General features: G+C 39.2%; 1 protein-coding gene across 3 annotated transcripts in view; it reads left to right on the forward strand.

Annotated features, from left to right (window-relative positions):
* The window catches only part of RERE (arginine-glutamic acid dipeptide repeats), a 251296-nt gene that overhangs the window by 62317 nt on the left and 169469 nt on the right, over positions 1-19510 (forward strand). For all 3 annotated transcript variants that reach the window (XM_026862554.1, XM_026862556.1, XM_026862555.1), the window contains exon 2: positions 12691-13161. In XM_026862554.1, the coding sequence (XP_026718355.1) occupies positions 12837-13161 (325 nt within the window). In that variant the 5' untranslated portion in view covers positions 12691-12836. The remainder of the gene's footprint in view (positions 1-12690; positions 13162-19510) is intronic.

A 19510-nucleotide genomic window follows, 5' to 3' on the forward strand; every position in this document is an offset into this window, starting at 1 on the left:
CCCCCCCCCCATTTGTCATAAAACTGGAAGAGCAGATTTATTTGTTTCTACTGTTGTGGAATTTTATGGAGCAGTTAAGTGACATAGCTTTAGCCTTGTAGATGGTCTCTGCAACTCTCAGGGTGCTGCTTTTTTTAGAGAGAAATTTGCTTTAATTATAGCCACATTTCAGTGGAAACGTCTGGTTGGTCAGCTCACAGGAGCCCACCCTGCAGTTACTCTTCCATTTTGCATAGTTCAAATCCATAGACAGTTGTATGGAGTTAAATAAAAGTTCCTGTGGCTGAAGACCAGAGTTTTTCCCTTTGCTGCTCAAAGGGGTTTTCCAAAAATAACCTGATCAGTTTTCGTTTGGGTGATTTAAATGAAGATATTTTTTGGAGGCTTTCTAGAAGATGAAAGGATTGCGAGAGGGCAGCTGAGTGTTCAACCATTTAAAAATGAAATACCCTAGGGTGGTATACCCAGTAGGGCCTGACAGTTTGGTAGGTATTTGTAGATGTTGATGCAGATATTACCGAAATAAAATTTAAAATAAAAGTTGAAAATAGTTCTAAGTGGGGAGAGTTCTAGGTGTAGTTACATTTGCAGTTGCCCGCAAAGCAGCAGCAGTCTCGTTCTAATAAACACACACAAATGGATGTTTTTTAATATTATGCAAAACTTGTTTGTGTCTTTAAGTCACTTCACAGGAGGGTATAGGTATGTGATGTACTGATAGCTTTGACAGTCATGCACTCTTTAAAACTAGAGCTACTGTCAAATGGACACATGATTCCATTTCGTGGAAGTGTTCTTTAATGTTATGGATGGCTAGGTTGCTGTTGTGTTCCAGGAATTTGCCTTTGTGCTTTGATTTCTTTGTTGGTGTTTTCCTGGTCTGAATTTACAGCATTTGGGTATGTTTATATTTTACCTATTTTAGTAAACATACCACAGATTTTTATTTTTTTTCTCCACAGACTTGCCTGTCAAGAAATCCATATGCATGCTTTCAAGGTTTACCCTTTTTTCTTCTGAAAGTCTGTTGTCTTTTTCTTAAACTTCTGTCAGCAAATGCATTTTTGTACAATACTTCATGATTTATTGGGAGAAAGTGTAACTTATTTGGTGGTGTAAGAATGCACAGTTAGCCTGTGGTGGCGATGGTGGAAGGGTTGCCACTGCCTTCATTTTAGGTTCTCCACCCTAATCTCACTTTTTTTTTTTTTTTTCCTTATCAGTGTTTTACTGCCTGAATAGTTATTCTGCAAATCCAATTCTGGCTTGGTTTGGTTGCTGGAAGGAAAGCAAAGTAATTGTGCCTGATAAAAGCAGAATCTATTCAAAAGAATCTGCTGTATATCATAACAAGTTCTTGTTTAACTTTTTTCTGTTTTAAATGTTGTTTAGCAACCTTATAATGCAGATGTTTTCTTGACTCCAAATGACATTAAAATCCCTAGATAATAGTTCTTGTTGCAATAGCAGCTCTTTACAGGTCCCTTGGGCCTTTTCTCCCCTAACAGCCTTTTAAAGTGAGGGAGCTATGTTGCTATAAAGTCTTTTTTTTTAAAATGGTGTTATGGGATGATTACTTTACATTAGTTAGACCTATGTTGTAGTAATGATTTACATTAGCTTGAGTGACTTTGGAGAAAAAGAAGTAAATTCATGGCTTCATATTTACTGCCTGTGGATCATTGTTTGTTCCCATAGTTATGACTGTAGAGACCATTAAAGCACTTTTTTAAATGATTAGAGGAGTTTTAAGCATCATGGTTTAATAGAGTGGATCAATACAGTGGGCTAGGATCTGAATGTTTGTACTAGAGTCATAGTTCTGTGTGTTCATTGCTCTCTGGTTTTGGAGTGGCCACCTAGCCCCTCAGCCCTTAAGCTTCTTGGTCTGAGAGGTGACAAGGATGTAGGATTTCCGAGTGACTGTCTTCAGTGTTTTATGTACCTCAGGATGGTGATTGAGGGCTGAGCTCTTCAGGTGATGACCCAACTAATAGCCTTGTATCAAAATGAGTGTGCAGACAGTTCCGTGTCCCTGGTGTTTTTGGGATTCCTCACCAAACAGTAATAGCATAGAAAGTCTAGCTAATTTATCTGTTAAAATTGGGAAATCTTATTGGGAATACAGAAACTTTCTAAGACTGTATTGATTTTATGTTGGCTGCTCTGGAATTAATGCCGGGAGAAATTGTGACTTGTTTGATTTTACATTACTGCTACAGAAGCCTGTGTAAAACTGTCTAGAAGCAGGTATTCTCAGAAAGATGTTCTCAGATCAGTATTGTGAATATAGTACATAAATTGTGACCATTTTTGGAGGAGGTAGGAGCTGATATGCTCACCCCAAATATTATCCCTGGTCTTTCTGCCTACTCTGTGGTCAAAGCTGACTTTTTGTAAAATTTCATTCTTAGTACTTACTGAATTTATGATCTCTTGCAGGTAGATACTTGTGCTACCTGTCCTATGTCAACTAAAATACCGTAAACAAAGTGAAATGTCACTTTTTTCCTCTCTTAGATCCTTACCACTCCAGTCTTTAAAAATCCTCACAGTTGCCAGGTAAACCTGGCTGCTGAGGAAAGCTTTAAAGACACTTGAAACATTCTTGAGTAAAATGAAATGAAACATGTTTCTCCTCTGAAAATGTAATTCTGAAGACATGCAAAATAGCCTGTCACTTTCTGTTGGTAAATGCAGAAGTAATTTTTTTTTTCCTTGTGAAATCTTGCTTTGCTCCTTTGCTCCTGTTCCCTTAAGTTTTGTAACATGAACATTGTATTGAAGAGAGGGACTTAAGATCTTATCGAAGCTGTCATCCTGCATAGCTCAACTGTCAAACGGACCCTCAGCCTGGATTTCAGGATGATGCCACGATATCCCAAGTCAGAGCCTATCCGTATGAGGGTGGAATGTGCAGTGGGAGAGTGCTGATATGCAGCATTATACAGTCTGTGATTTAAAAACTGACAGCTGTGAGCATAGTTGGTGTAAGGCATGGCTCAGAAATATGAGATCTCTTGTTTTTCTTTTCTCAGGTCAAGTTGGGTAAATAATGGGGGGGAAAAAAAGGTCACTCTGTCATGAGAAACACCTTGAGTTGTCTGCCTTTATTCAAGTGATGATTACTTCTCAGCTGGGAGAGATGCTGATCAAGTCAGTGCCTGGTTGTTTCTCTCTCTACACACTAGCTTTTTGAACCGTTTGGGGATGATTAGTAGAGAGCAGTTCAAAGTGAACAAACATGCTTTTAATTGCATACACTTAAAGGGCTTACCCAAGCTATGGACTGTAAATATGTAACTCATAATGACTGTTACTGGCTGAAGTGTTCCAGTGCTGTATTTGTGTTGCAAACTCAGAATGGCAGTGAAGGAGATAAGACAACTGATAAGAAGCATGTAAGTCATTGGAGAGATTCATAAGAGCTTTTAAAAAGACTTTCAGTGAACTGGCTTTCAGGAGGGTTGCAGACTAGTCTCATGAGCATTCAAGAATAGGCAGAGGACCCCTCTAACACCCACTCAGCTGTGAAGCTGGTGAGGCACCAACTAGGTCGGCACAGTCCTCAGAGGAGAGTCATAAGGCACACCAGAACAGAGGAGGAAAACTAACGCACTGGTCAGTAAAAAAGTTAATGTTGTAAGAAAAAAGTTTGTGTGTGTATTTACATGTGTGAGAACTCTGGAAGCCAGTTACCCTCTAAAGCTTGCAGAAAACTTAGTGAATGAATCCTTAAAGCAATAAAAGGTTCATCATATTTACCTTCATTCAGAGAACTCAAAGCTTTTACAAATGCTCAGATGCTTTTAAGACATCTTAAGGTTCTGCAACAGGTCTGCTGCATGGGGTTGTTAGACAGATGTTAGCTATTAACATTTTCTTTCAGTAATGTAAGTGAGGAAGAGTTGTTCTAGTTCAAGGCTGTGTAAGCTGGTTGTATTTTTCTATTTGGTGTTAGAATGTGACTTGAATTGACATAGCTATGTTCACATTCATAACCATGTCTTAACAACTTTTGAAAACACTTCCAGATTGTTTTCTCAGACTATTAACTGACAACCCCCCACATCCCAGAAAACCCAAACAAACAAACAAAAGTCACTGTACAGCATGTCAGAAGTCTTTCTAATTTGAGGGAACCTTTTCTTAGCCCCATCCCTGCCAAGCTTTCACTCTGCTTTTTCAGGTGCAGGAGTAGCAATGTTAAACGAGTGTTACACTGAACACAACAGCTAGTGCAACGCTAGTAAAGACTGTATGAATCTCCATTCTTTTGGCAGCTATCCACTCTTGTAGAATAGTCTAGTGGGATGTGACATAAGTCTTGGGTTCTGTTGAAATGCAGAGTCTAAAGGAACAGAAGGCCCAGTGCTATCTATGAAGTTCTGGTATTGACAGGCTTGCAGTTCTGTGTACGCTGCCAGACAGCAATATTCTTTGCTGCTGCCTTCGGGACCTGTGCTCATTTTCCCTTCCCTCCCACTGGCATGGAGAGATCTGTGTTTAGGCTTCCTATGTGGCAGCTGGTGGATAAATAGGTAAACTCAGCAGGATCTGGATTATGAAAGTTGGGACAAGTATCTTTAGTAAAATCTCACTCCAAACTGTGTGAAATACTGTCCAAGTGTAATGGTATAAAGCTCTTGCTGTATCTTTTTTTTTTTTTTTTTTCCTTCCTAGTTGGCTACTCATTGAATTTGAGTTCAGTTGTAGGTGTGTTGTCATGAGGTGTAGCTCTGGCTCTCCAGGTTGAGATGATGAATGGGTTGTGGGGGTGACGAATATTCTGAGGGATGTATGAAGTTCTGCATGAAGGGTATAAGGAGTTCTGCATGAACTCCTAAAATATTTTGTCACTCTGGATATCTGCAACTCGCATTTTCAACGGCAAATGGAAGATGGGGAAAGAATGTGGAGGAAGTTGGTAACAGATGTTCTTTTCTGAAACGTAAAGGTTAAACTTCTGTGGGCCTCCCCAGGGAGGTGGAGCCCATACAGTGAATGAGCTTTATCATGGAAGGTGGGATCTTTTGAAGTGTAGACTGTACAGAAGTTACCCTTGTGTGGGTTTGGAATGGGCATGTGTGTATTCCAACTATAGTGCTAGTGCTGTGTTTTGATACTTGCAGCTTAGTGCTTCATTCTGTTTGTTGCAGCTGAGATTTCCGTCTCCTAATGTTGTCTCGTTAGGGTTATTTTTCACAAATGATCTTAAAGGTTTTCTTAATGCAGTTCTTCAAATGTTATGAGTATATGGAGGAATCTTTATGGGCTTTTTTTTTTTTTTTTTTTTTTTTTTTTTTTTTTAATTTAATCCCTTGCACTAAAACAAAGTTAAAATTCTTTCTTCCTTGACATCAAAATTAGAAGAACTCTGTGGAAGGAACTCTAGCAGTTGCAGCACATACTTCCTTTAATCTGACATTTGCTGAAAACAGTGCCTTTTTATCTTGCAATATGAGACTAAAAGCTTACAGAAGAATGGTCCTGTTGTGTGTGTTAAGACTGGTAACACATGACCAAACAAGTCTTGTTAAAAGATTTATCTGTCTGGCTTAAGTAAAAGGAGCTCTTCTCCTTATTATTAGTTACCCTTTGTGCTTAGATGCCTTTCTGCTTCTGTCTCGTATCATTTTTGTTGGACTGGCTTTCACATTATTTTTAAAACCTGACTTTTTAATACTAGTTAAGAGGTTTAAGTACTTAATGTGTGGAGAAGTGCTATGTATGTCTTTTGCCCTGATGATTTCCAGGTGTGTAGATCAAATAACTGTAGAGCTGTGTGGAATGGCTAACTGCATGTGACCATCTTAATAACTCAGTGCCCACGTCTGACTGTAACTCATTTCTCGTGGGACAAGTACTATCCTGCTCTCCTGACTTAGATGGAAGGTTGTCAAGGTTTTTGTGTCTGAACAAATTCTGAAACTTTAATTTGAACTAGATTTAACATGCTGGGAAAAAAACCCCTCAACCAGGTGAATGTAGGGTAATGATCAGTTGAAAATAATGATTATGAACTCCTGCACTTCGGTGTTCTAAATGAAGTTTAAAGGTTAAATTGTGCCTGCTTGATTTCTCAAAAGATACTTTGGCAATACCTTTTTGTGGAACGTATTTGAAAATTTGCTATCAAATCATTTTCGTTAGGACATCTTTTGTTCTCTCTGTCTTTGGGAGTGGAACTGAGAAGGGCTTAGTGAGTGTCACATTTAACACCTGGCTACTTTGGGGTTTGACTAGAGAAGGACTAGTAATAAATAAGATGTGTGTATAACCTGTGTCCTAAAAGGTGCCTGGGACCTTTGTGTGTTACTCCCCGGAGGGATGCTGCTCTCAGGTTGTCTGTCAAATAGGTGAGAGATGCAAAGACCATTGCAGGAATGCGGGGAATGTAACTACAGCGCTTTTCTTTTTGACTTCATTTGCGCTGCAGTGTTCCTCCTGAACTTCTGTGGGCAGAGGAGTCGTCCTCGAGACTTGTCTGAAGTTGCTACACTTCAGACTGTTGGGAATATTGTGCAACGTTAAACACCTTTTCTGTATAAAAATAGTGTTTGCAAGCACTTAATGTGCTTGGAGTAGCGTACCAAGTAGGGGAATGGTGTAGGGGCAATGTTCTGACTTGGTGAAGCACCTGCTTTCAGACTTCTCTTTACCAGGGACACTTATTGCCAATTTACCTTCATCATGTCTGGCCCAGACTTCTAAATGAAGGTTCCTGTCTCCTACCAGAATCCTAGTTTCCTCTATTGCTTCATCTCTAGAGACCTGAACATTTTAACAGGAAGAACAACTGTTGAATATGATTTGTAGTTGTGTTCATTCAAAAATCTGCATTTTCTGCTAGAAAGCAGAGAACAGACGATGTCAGAAAGTAGCTCTGCAAACACATTTTTGGCTTACGTTAGATGTCTGAACAGTTTAAGGTAATAAGGACCTTTAATGTCTGATGGCACGCTGGGTGGCGATGAAGTTATACCATACTGGACGTAACAGACTTACTTGGATAAAGGGACATCTCCTGAGACTCTAGTTAAAAACCAAACCAAAATCTTAGTGTGCAGTTGCAGTGAATCTAACACTTTCGTTCAGGTTTTTCAACTTGAATTGAGCAAATAACAGATGGGGGTTATTCTTCCTCTCCTTTGTATACCAGTCCCAGAGATTGTAAAGTGAATGTTCCCGTTTTAGCTTAAATTACTTCTTTCTGAGATTAATCTCTAGAAAATTCCCTGTGGAAGAAGCAGTAAACCAGTATCAAAGGCAGTTAATACTCTTCAACCTGTGGTGCTGTAACCTGAACTTCTTTTCTGTGGTATGATGATGGAAGCAGCTGTTTTGGTGATTGTTTGGTGTAGTGAGATTGAGGAGCTGTCCTTGAGTAAAATTACTGGAAATTCAAGCTACAGAGCTTGCCAAAAACCACTTAATATTTTCAATGTATTTGCTTCTACTGTCCTAATCCAGATTTAAACATCTGTGTGATTACTGTATTTGGCAATATACATGATGTATTATCCCAGTTTATGTTAGATAATAAAAAAGAAGGCTCACAATATTTTTGTAATTCTTGTGATGTTGTAAGTTTTATGGGTTCTGTATTCGTGCATAATTATATATAGACAACCCACTACAACATCTGTAACCGATGCATAATGTCGAGTCAGCAAATATGTTTTCACGGTATTTACATTTTGGTCAAGAGTGATTATGCAACAGTATTAGCTTTTGAATATGGAGTTGGTAGTATTTTCTTCTTCCAGTGTGGTTGAAGTGAGAATGTGTGAGATGAAATGAATTGTTTAAGTTCAGATGATGTAGTATTTCAGTTGTAAGATACTTTCTGCTGTTATGGTTGAAGAGATCCTTCCAAACATTGGGTGTATGGTTCTATTTATAAATGACTATTTGCTTTTGGTTTCTGGTGTTAGTAAATAAAAAGTGGGGAAGTAGCGAGGGCTAATGTTGTATTGCACCGCAGAGACAAAACATATCTTGGAATATTTAAAGTAAGTTTGGATCATTACTTAAATAATAAAGATCATTTATCAAGTACTTCTCTGTGGTAATAATGGCTTAATCTTAATTAGGAAGTTGATGATAAAACAATTTTTCTCTGGTCTTCTGGTAGTCCAGTACTACTGCTACATAGTTGAAGTACAACAGCAACAGTATCTTGCCTTCTATACAATCCTGCCGTATTTTTGAAACTGAGTATTTTTTTAATATCAAAATAGTCTTAGAAATGTGATATATTTGTGTAAGAAAGTTGAATAGTGCTTGCAATGAGATTTCATCACTTGCCTTTTAATGCTCGTTGAACTAAATAGAGACTCTGATTAGATGAAGAGGCTTCCTGTACTGTTCATAAATAGATTGGCTATGAAAAATATGTTAGTATGGGTTCTTCTGAAACAGGAGCTAGGAGGAGGGTGGCAATTTTGCTGTATTTGTAGCTGGAAATTTTGTAGATCAACAGACGAACTGAGCAAATTGTGGTATACACAAATTCTTGCACATCCCTTCAGTAAACTAAATCATTATGAACGTAGTGTTTATTTATTCAACGGTATTCCTCTGTGCAGAACTTTGTTATGTCAAAAAAAAAGGAGGGGAAAAAAAACCCCAACCCATAATTGGACTTGCAACAAAAACACTGAAGCTCTTTGAATTTAATCTGAGAGAGACAACAAGGATTTAAAGCTGCAGTTATGTGGAGAGTTCTGTTAAGTCCTGCAGTGTTTGTTCTTGGTTAATGGTGAGAAGTGGAACTCATCAGAGCTTCCTCTGCGGTGTGAGGCCCTTGATACCGGGAGGCGTCTCTCCTTGTGCTTCATGGCAGGTTGTGTAGAGGGATTTTTCTCTCTGCTGGCAAGTTGTTTTTGCAACTTTAAAAAGTGTTGATGAAGATAAAAAAATAGAGTAAGGGGAAATGCATTTGGTATGTTACTTTATTAAAGTGATTTACCTGCTGGCCATATGGAAGTCACTGTGTATTTGAGGTGGTGTTGACCCTTGAACAGACTCCAGTACTGTAAAATGGTTCACTTGATCAAAGTAAAGTTTGGCAAGGAGCGGCTTGTGCTGTAATTGTGGCTGCCTTTTCAGGGTTATTTGCACAACTCTGGTTCCTTGAGACAGAGAATACAAGGAGAAGCTCAGAATATTTCAGGATGCAGATAAAACTAATATTTAGAATTATCTATCGGTTACTAATCAACTTTGGTTTATTTTTCCTTCAGGAATTTTAAATTCCATTTTCCTTTATGTTTAGAGATGTGGAGTGATTGGCACCATCTTAGTTTTTCATCTTGAGACTTCAAGGAAAAAGCCCTGTAGTTGGCCGTGTTTTCAAGCCTGCTTTGGATTGCCACCTGTGTCCAATAATGAACTATTGTTGTCTCTGACAGATTGTTGTGGGTGGTTTTTTTTTTGTTTGTTTTTTGTTTTTTACTTCAAAATTATTTTAAGACATTCTCCACTTTGCAGTTAAAGGAAGATGCTTGCACTGCAGTTGTCTGTGTCAGAAGAGAAGTGTGATGTTTTATCGTGTTGAAAAGATGGTGCTACTTAAGTCTTCCACTTGGAAGATACGCTCTCACCCTTGAGAAAGGAAAGAAATGCTGATACAGCTCCTTTATGGATACTTGACAAGTCTCTTGAAAAAAGTGGTGGTAATTCTATCATAAAAATCAGTGCTTTATGCTCAGGAGAGAGAGTCGAAGGAAATACATAGGTTGAGTACATGTGGGACTTTTAAAGAGTTGTTTCCTGACAGCAGTGTCTGTCTTGCAAGCTATGAGAAGGCTATTTTTAAAGAAGTGGAACATAAAAAATAATTTGGTTATAGCTGCGTTGCATTTAGTCACTACATATGCTGAGTTCTGTTAGCACAGTTGGAAAACAAAATGAACAGAAAGTGTTTTTCCGTCATGATTCTGTGCAGCTGAGATCTTGCATAACTGTAACCAGTGGTACCTTATGCTGGTGGTAAACCCAACTGGTAAATGTGACATGAGCAGAGTTCCCTGTCGTGGTGTCTCTTAATGATATTGGACTGTGCAAACGTTTCTTAGATGCTGCCGAAACATTCTTGTCCTCACTAAAAACAAGCAAAAAGAACTTGCGCCTTGACTTTTTTCCTTCAAGTTCTCCAAAATTTACTTGTAAACAACATCCAAGTTCTAATGAACAGGAGAGGGTAGGGATGTACTGCAAGTAAGATGAGAAGCAATGGAAAAAGCTGTGAAAATAACAGCTTTCTGGTTTAGGCTTCAGTTTCTTGTGTTTTTTGTACCTAACTCAAAAATTGAGCCTTTGAGAGCTGGGGCTAGTATAAGAATTATAAGAATAATCAGAAGTGGTTGGATTTTTATCTATCCTTGGAGGTCAGTGAATAAATTTTTTTTTTTAGGTATAGCCTATATCCTTTAGTTGATGGTCCCTAAAGAACACATAAAGATCTCTTGTACTCGGGTTGAGATGCCACTGCTTGTAATCTTTAGATTGCACTGGGAAAGTAATTAGTTTTCGTTCAAAATGAATAGATTATTTACTCTCTAAAGTGAATTTTGTATCAATAACAATAGAAAAAGCTCTCGAGCTTGCTACTGGGGAATTTCCTAGTCTCTAGAAATTTAAGACACTTCTTATTGAGTCCCTGTAGATGGTTGCTATCACTATTATCTGCAACTTCTCTGGCAATTGACAGGTTCATTGTAGTCTTCTCTACTGGAGTTTCATTGGATTCCCCTTGTGTGTTATCAGAATGATGGCAGCTGCTATAAGGAGGAAAGAAAATAGAATAATTTCCTACCTGGATGATCGGTTCATTCAGGAAATGCCTGAGAGATTCAAGCCACAGCCTGAATTGTATCAGCAAAAGCAATTTGTTTCTCTTTGGCTATTTCCATTGCTGGAAGCAGTAGTCAACAGGGACAAGAATATTGTAGTCTGAGATTTGTGTCAGAGTGAAGAAATTTTAAAATACACAGGATCACTGACTTCTTGCTGACTGCTTAAAAATCAAAGTAGTCTTTTTTTCCTTCTGTAATGTGGTTTCAGATGCTTAATGCATGAACATTCAATCTTCTTAGGTCCCTGACTTTCATGCTGTAGCATTCTACACAGTGGACTAAGTTCAAGTTGCACCAAATAGTAGCTTCCTGAAAATTTAGAAATTGGAAGTAGGTAAATCCAGCTTTATCTTGAATTGGTGAAGTAGGTAACTTGCCTAAAAGGTAACTTATTAACTTTGTATGTTGGATGCACCCTTCTTGAAATATCCTTCTTTCCTGAATATTTACAGAAAACCTATGATTATTGTTCAGTAGTAGCTGTAACTGCTCAGACTGCTGCTATTGAGCAAGATTATAAGTGACTTGCAAATACTTCAATCGGTGCAAATTCACTAGAGCCTTTCGAGACAAGGTACCAAAAATTCTAATGGATGTGCTGCTGGCTGTCACTCAGATGTATCCTGTGATTTGCCAGTCCAGATCATTTCAATTTGACTAACAGAAAGGATGTTTTAAGCAAACTCTTGGTTTTGAGTCAAAAGAATAAAGGGTATAACTGCACAGGGTCAGTATTCTCTACCTTTGATTTGACTTGAGGTATGGTAATAGTGTCTCATGGGGAATTAATGCAGACCTCAGTTGCAGGGTACTGGAGGGCACTTAGTGAGCTGCAGGTGGTGCTTTGTGGCCTGGGGGGGTTAAACCACCACATTAGGCAACTGCTTTGTGTGCTTGGCTGTGGTTTGAGGGTCCTGGCCCATAGGTTCAAGCTTGTGAATACCCTTTAACAGCAAGTCCAATGTTAAAAAAATTAAACTTGCATTGAATAATTAAAAAAAAAAAAAGTGGTTGATATTAACTGTATTGAATATATGATCAGGGAAGTAAAAATATGGGATTATCTCTTCCCTGCCTATTCCGAATGTGTGAAGGTGAGGAGTTATAAAATCCATCTCCACGTGTTCTGTTACTGGTAAAACAAGCATGAAAGGTCATATTTTTGATATGTAGAAAAGCAGATTTTGTTAGTGCGCTTCTAAATACTGTGGTTTGGTTTCAATTAATTAATTCCTGTAATCTGTGGATTACAGGTTAGCTCTATTTTTGGAAAAGCAGGGTAGGGGGAAGTCTTCCTAACAGATTGCCCTGGAGGTGGCAGATGGCATTCTTTACTGTGTACCAGCTTTGTAGGGCATCCGTTGCTAGTGGTGTTTAGATGTAAAACAATACGGCCGTTTGCTAAACTTTTCATTTGCTTTGAGGAAAAAGATTTGTAGACTCCTCTTTCTTGCACTTGTCCCTTTCTAAATGTGTTTTTTCACTTGCATGCTTCCTATTCAGCTTCAGGTGTAAAACAGTAGATGTTCTCAGTGAGCACTTTCTATCCAAGATATTTCTCTGGTGAACAAAAGAATTTTTTTTTTAAGGAGTTGCTTTTTGAAGCTGGAGATAGCTTCAGACATTTTATAGATACTTCATAAGTTATCATTTCTGTGAACTCTTCAAAAGACCGCCTGGTATTTTACCGTCTCGTGTTTTCCATACTGAATTGCTTTAAGATGTGGGGTTTGTTTTCTTTGTATTTAATTTTTATTTTCAGAAATTGAAAAGAATTTTGAATATTAACATGGGCTTTTCCCCTCTTTCTCCCCCCCACCCCTTCAAGAACCTTTTTAAAACGCTGGGGTTGTTGGAGTGGTTGAATTTTTCCTGGCTTTGAGTGAGAAATTCAGAAGACTGAAGCCCAGGCTCACTGTCTACCTTTCACGGAGGCCCAGCCGTGAGAGGACAGAAGAAGGCACGTGGCGAATCATGACAGCAGACAAAGAAAAAGACAAAGACAAAGAGAAGGACAGGGATAGAGACCGGGATAAGGAGCGAGACAAGAGAGACAAGGTGAGGGAGAGTGAGAACTCGCGTCCTCGACGGAGCTGTACGTTGGAAGGAGGTGCCAAGAATTATGCGGAAAGTGACCATAGTGAAGATGAGGACAATGACAACAACAGTGCCACCACAGAGGAGTCCACAAAGAAAAGCAAAAAGAAACCACCTAAGAAGAAGTCCCGATACGAGAGAACAGACAACGGTGAAATAACGTCCTTTATCACAGAGGATGATGTTGTATACAGGCCTGGAGGTAAGAAATTCTTATGTTTCCTTTGAAAATAAATGTGCACCAGAGCTACCAGTTAGTTGGCTGCAGCCTATCTGTTAATTTAAATTACAGTTGTCCTAGGGGCAGGTTGCCACGTTTCTATTGGAGACAAAGACTGGATATGCATACAAAAGCTTTTAACTGTATCTTGTAATATCTGATTTGTTGAAATGAACTTAGCTCCTCTTTGAAAAAGAGCCACCCTTTTTTCTTTCTTCTCCATTAATTATCTGTGTATTTTATGGAATCTCTGTCCCTGGGAGTTTGCAAACTAAATTGGATAAAGCACTGAGCATCTTGCTCCAACTCTGAAACGAGACCTCATCTGATCTAGAGATTTGACTAGGTGGCATACAGAGATATCTTCCAACCTTTCTGACAAGATTTTCTGTGAATCTGCTTTGTAGAGCTCCTCTCCTGTCTTTTGTTTGTGAAAAATAAATCAGGCGACTTAAGATCTCATATGTGTTAGGTCACTAATTTCACCCCCTTCATTAATAGCTAGCTAATGCCTATGCCCAGCAGCTTAGCTGTGGGTCAGAACAGTGTCAGTGTCAGCAAAGTACCTGGGATGTTCTGGGGACAGAAGCAAAAAGCTTGCAGGGAGCTCTGGATATCTTGGATGTGCCTTTTAATTACTGCCGAGTTCACATAAAGTTTTTAGGGTCTCATGTAAGCTTTCAAGATCTAAGCTGTGGCTGCTGCCAGCTAACTTCTCCCTCAAAATGAAATTGTACCTGAAAATTAGATGATTCAGCTAGCTGTATTCCTCATTTTTTGAGTAAGAACTTCTGTGCTCATCTACACAGCATTTTAAAAGTGCTGATGGCAGTTGTTTGTTCCACCACAAGGAATAGTTAATGTTTGGCTTTAGTGTTCAAAACACTGGCTTAAGGGCTCTGGTAGTTTTATTTTACATCTCTGTTAAGTAATCAGTATGCCGTAGTAACACTGCTGGAGCAAAATAGATGAATTAAAACTTGAAACCATGGGAAATAGTGAGGTAAAATCTTGTCTCAATTTTTCCGCGGGGTGCTGGATATCTCAAGTACTAAAATCTCGTTGTGTGAGTACAGATGTAAATGTTTTAAATGCTCTCTCCCGTTGTAGTTGCTGTAAATGCTCTGAACTGCTAGTGGTATGTGCATTATCAGCTGCGGATACAGGCGGGCTGAAATTCTGCTGGTTTTGGAGGTGTTGCATTCCATACTTGTTATTCCCTGCGAAAGTTGCGGAGTCTGTTTTCACTTAGCTCCACCAACGTTTGCCAGAATAGCTTGTCTGTTGAAATGCTTCAAATACAACTGTAAACCATTCAGAAGATCTCCTTTCCTCTTGGCTTTAGCTGAGTAATATTTGTTGCTTGAGCGGTAGCAATAGGGAGCCTGTAAAAGCGTCAGCTTTGGTGGCAATCTTTATTTTCAGCGTCAGAGGATGAAAAACAACTTAGAATCTGTCAAGAACAGCTGTTGTGTGGGCCCAGCAGTACAATGGGATACACTGGCTTTATTGCAAAGACTTTGCTTGAAACTGAGATGGAAAATCAGTTTGTGATCTCCATTTTATCCTGTAGAAGGATGGAGGAGTATTAGTGCCCTTTATCCAGGAGGTGCAGTGCTTGGAGTACCTCTGAGGCAGCACTGCTTGAGTAGAGGCACATTTGCAGAACAGCAGGAATCGGTGCTGTAGTTATACAGAGTTTGTGCCTTTGCCAGATAATAAAGGGGAGGGGGAGAGCCTGTAAATGCTGGTAGTGTGGGGAGAGCTTAGTTTATGGTGTATTTTTCATGAGGGTATCCACTCAGAATAGCAATCTTCTGGATGTACTGACTGGCAAGAGCTTCAGTTACGGCTTGTGCCTTCTCGCTTGCCAGCAATTACACACTGGGGGAGATTCTACTTATGGTCTGAAATGGAAGGTAAAGCTTCAGTCACAGCACAGGCGTGGAGATGTGTCAGGCAGCAAATGCTCTGTAAATGCTGGCCAGGTACCCTGCAGGCCTGACGGGACTTGAGGGAGCACACATGGTCGATGGCGTGGGACAACAAGCTTCTCTAACAGGCTGCGTCCTTCATCCCACGTGTTTTGGTGGTGGTGGTTGCAGAACTGATAAGGGAGCTGGCTGCTTGGGGAGCAGTTCCCTCTTACCTGAGTGCATTCGGCAGGGTTTGGAAGAGGTTTTGTGATCTGGTAAAGGATTTGAACCTGGTCTGCTCGGTCTCAACTAAGACCACAGGCTTCGTGTTCTCTGCGCTCATCTTTCTGCGCTGTTGGAAGAAAAGGGGCTGCAAGGATGTGGTTGCAGCTGATTTGGGGGAGGCTGTTTAGTGAAAGAGCAAGGAAAGCCTTCGGTTTTGTGATAATTGAGAGGTTTTACACCTGTTTTGTAATTTTAAAATCTGCTTATTAAACTGTACATTCTGTTAGTAGTAACTAGCATGAGACATACCCTAGCATTGCAACTTTTCTGTTCAGTTTGCTCTCTGCTTTTTTAAAACTGGCATCTGTCCCTTGTCTTGAAAACTGCAGAGCAGTGAGAACACACATTACTGGTTAGCTCACCGTGGGAGGGAACTGAGTCTAGCTGAAACCTGAAGTGACTCTACTGATTTTTAAATTTTATTTAAAACATAATTTCCTAACAGGAGTGACATCCCGAATACGCATTCCATGGCATAATACATTCTAAAGCAATTTTAGCATCTATTACAGAAGAAAATCTTAGCTTCTGTTGTATGGCTAGGTTACATATAGGGAGATGTATTTGTAGCTAAGGGTACAAATTACGTAAAATTTGAGAGGGATTAAGAGAGTTTAATGAGACTTGTGCAGCAAGGATTAGAATGATGAAAATTAAAGGTGTGTGCAGAATGGATAGCTGTCTTCAGCTTACATCTTCGAGGCTTTGAGGAAATCCTTTCCATTTAATTCTTTCTCTTAAATACTTTTATCTGATACGGATAAATGTTAAAGGTCTTCATTTTCTTGCTATGAAGTCCTTGGTTAAAATCTCATTCTGTGTTTACCCCATTGCTGTATTGTACTTAATCCAACACTCAATGTTACTTTTTATTGTGCTGAGCTCAGCAGCTATATCTGAGTAATAGCAAATAAACTGTAAATAAATAGACAATCAAGATCACTGGAATTTTTCAAATGGAAGGTTACACTATTGTTACTATATAAATACTGTTCTTATTAATTTGCATAGATATAATGAATGTATGCATAGCTTTAAACCCTGTATTAAAATTTATTGAGTAGAGCTTAGACAACACTATGCAATTAATCTTCTCTGCTTTGCTGGAAATCACACAGGCCTGTCTGAAAAGCTTATTGGCCCACTTCCCCATCTGTCCTCTCAGTTTCTACAACCTCCCTCCCATTTCCTCCCAAATCTACCATGTGAGGGTTTTTTTTCTCATTTTTTTTTTTCCCCCCTTCAGTTCTTACCTTGCTTTTGTCAAAATGACTGTTAATGGTAACAAATTAATTTTTATTGTACAGTGGGTATTCGGATTTGCTTATATAGGCTTATGGTATAAGGTAATTATAGTATAAGATAGTTGCATCGAGACAGGGTTTGCTTTTTTTTTTTTCATCCTCTTAGTTAGGTTATTTAATGCTGAATTTCCTTCCATTTCTAGTGCAGATTGATTCCCTTCTAGCCTAGTGGCTTTTGCCAACACACAGCACAGTTTGACAGGGTTGATTTCCCATACAGTTTGTATGCACATGCAATATGGTTAACACATGGCTCCTAATTGGGTGTACTCGAAAACTGGTGGTCTTGTTTTGTAGTAGGTTTTTTTGCAGTTCTACGTTTTTGATAGTCAGACTGTAAGCGAATTTGAATACTTTGATACTCTGCTGTGCAAACCAGACTTTATAACTACATCTGTTGTTTGGGTTAGACAATTGATCTCTGTGTACGATTTTCTTTATAGAAGAATGTATTGAAGTGCTGTCAGTCAAGTGGCTGTCAATGTATTGTACTGGACTTCAGCGGTGAAGGTGCTTTTGGAACAGCTCTCCAGGCTTTTCCAAGGGCTCTGCTACTCCAGACACTGTTGAGAAATACAGTGGCTTTTGTACAGGCCCTGCTTTTGATACTTGGTTGAGAGAATGTCTTGCCTAGCAGGAAGAGGGAGCTATGTGCTGGGAAACAAATAGTGCTGTCTGTAACTTTAGTTTTCTGACCAGTGTAATAAAAGATGGAAAAGGTAGTGATGATGCTGTTCCAGAGAGCCCTTTGTCCCTCCCTCTTTTGGAGGGCAACAACATGCTTAAAGTCTTACAAGGACCTGATGTATGGAGGTGTTTTTCTTGCATATCTTCAGCTTGGCCTTGAACTTGGAGATCTTCTTTTCACTATCCTGATAAATCGCTCTCATGAAGTAAAAGGGTTAAACTTCCAGAAGTACCTGCATCAAAACAATAGCTGGTTATGTGGATACTTTTATTGCCCTGTTCCTTTTTGTTCTGTGAACTTTTGCATACACTGGAGGAAGCTGTATGGTCCTTGTCCCCTTTTACCCTCAGTCTGTTCAACACATCAGGAAGGGTTATTACTGTATTAAAGCCACAGAACTCAATACTGAGGATATTGTTGCTGCTGAGCAGATTGCTATAATGTCATCACGATGGCACCTTGAATGCTGGACTGGAAAAACTTTGGATGAAGGTCTAACTTGATTGGAGCCTCAGGAAAACAGATGACTTCGTATGTCACCTGGAGATGAGGACAATATTGTTTGTTCTGCCTATGTAGAAACATTTAAAAGGATCTGCAGGAATTTAAAAGGATTTATGAGGATCTGTTTCTAGAGTGACATCAGTAGCTATATAAGCAGCACATCAGCAAGAGGAATCAACCTGAGGTAATGCAAGGTGAAATGCTTCTGCAGAGAGAGTAGTGTGTTACAGGACTATTGTTTTCTAGCAAATTGCTTAGGAATAGCTTACATGAGAGCCTCTTTGTTCTGGGTGTTTTAAGATCTGTGTGAAGCTGCAAGAAGTGCAGAGTTTTAGGTATGGAAAGTGCGGTTTCCTGTGGTGCAGGGAAGGAGGCAGAGTTAGCCTCTTGGATCCTGGAACATCTGGCCTAGTATACAGAAAAACAGGAATGTGTCTCTTTGCCACTTTGAGATGTTTTAGGCGATCACTATTTGGGACACCTGTTGGACTTTTTGGTTTAGTTTTTTTGGGTTTTGGGATTGATTTAAGTATGGGAATTACTGTCACTACGGTGAAGGTGAGATATTGCCACTGTAAAATACAACTTGAGTAGTAACTTTTCTGGATTTATGGGTTGATGTCACTTTAAAGTTTTGTTAGATTTCTGTCCCTAAGCTCTGTTTAGGAGGCACCATAGCCCCATAAGCTATTATCTGGACAGGCATCAGAGAAGGGAAGAGAGACTGAATTTGCAGGTCGGATGCACTGTTGTGAAATACTGCTGCTCAGTTGTCACCAGATGTATCAAAGTGAGATCTTACTACTTTTCACTTTGATACATTCCGTGATTATAGAGTATGTGGCCATTTTTCAAAGGGAGCACTTCATAAGCTATGAAATAGTTTGCAGTCTTCTGTGGCTCAGATTTGAAGCCTGCAGGTGTTGGGTTATTGCACTATCACAATGAGAAAATAACAAAAGATGGTGGGTCATCTTTCGTGTGAATCTGCAGGCCTGACATCAGAGTGTCCTCTGGAGGGTGGCCAGCGGAGTTCCAATCGCTGTGGAACCAGAATTCTATTTACCTAAGATCCAGTTGGACTGAGATTTTTTTTTTCTAGCTGCCTTAAAACGCACTGTCAGTTTGGTTTGCAAACATTAGACTTCTAAATTTCTAAGCTTTCGTTTTTGCTGGCATAATTAATTGTTAAATGCTGCCTTCATTATAACTGTGCCGAGATGTTTTGCGTTGCTGTAACTGAGGGAATTGCTGAAATGGTTGTTTTAATCTAGAAATCTCCATCAGATTTATGAAAAAAATATATAAATAAAGCCCAAACCTAAGCGCTTCCTCCTGCTATTTACTTTGTTAATAAGTGGTTCACTGGTGTTTGGGTTCACTGTTGGTGAAATGTGAAATGTAGGAATTTGGCTTTTGCCCTGACAGATTGGTTTGTATTTGACATTGATGCTTGTTTGTCATTCTTCTGGATGCTGCCTTCCGTTTATTCTGACAGCTTTACCAGCTGAGAATGGTGGCCATGCCAGAATTAAATATAAAAATTCATAGAATCTGAACATGAACATTTTTTTTCTAGAAACCATGAAGTTCTGGCAAGTGCTTTTTAGGCTACTTAAAAGGGGGGGAAAAAA

Source organism: Athene cunicularia, assembly GCF_003259725.1.
Source record: "Athene cunicularia isolate RWA chromosome 21 unlocalized genomic scaffold, athCun1 chr21_part1, whole genome shotgun sequence".
NCBI classification, from domain to species: Eukaryota; Metazoa; Chordata; class Aves; order Strigiformes; family Strigidae; genus Athene; species Athene cunicularia.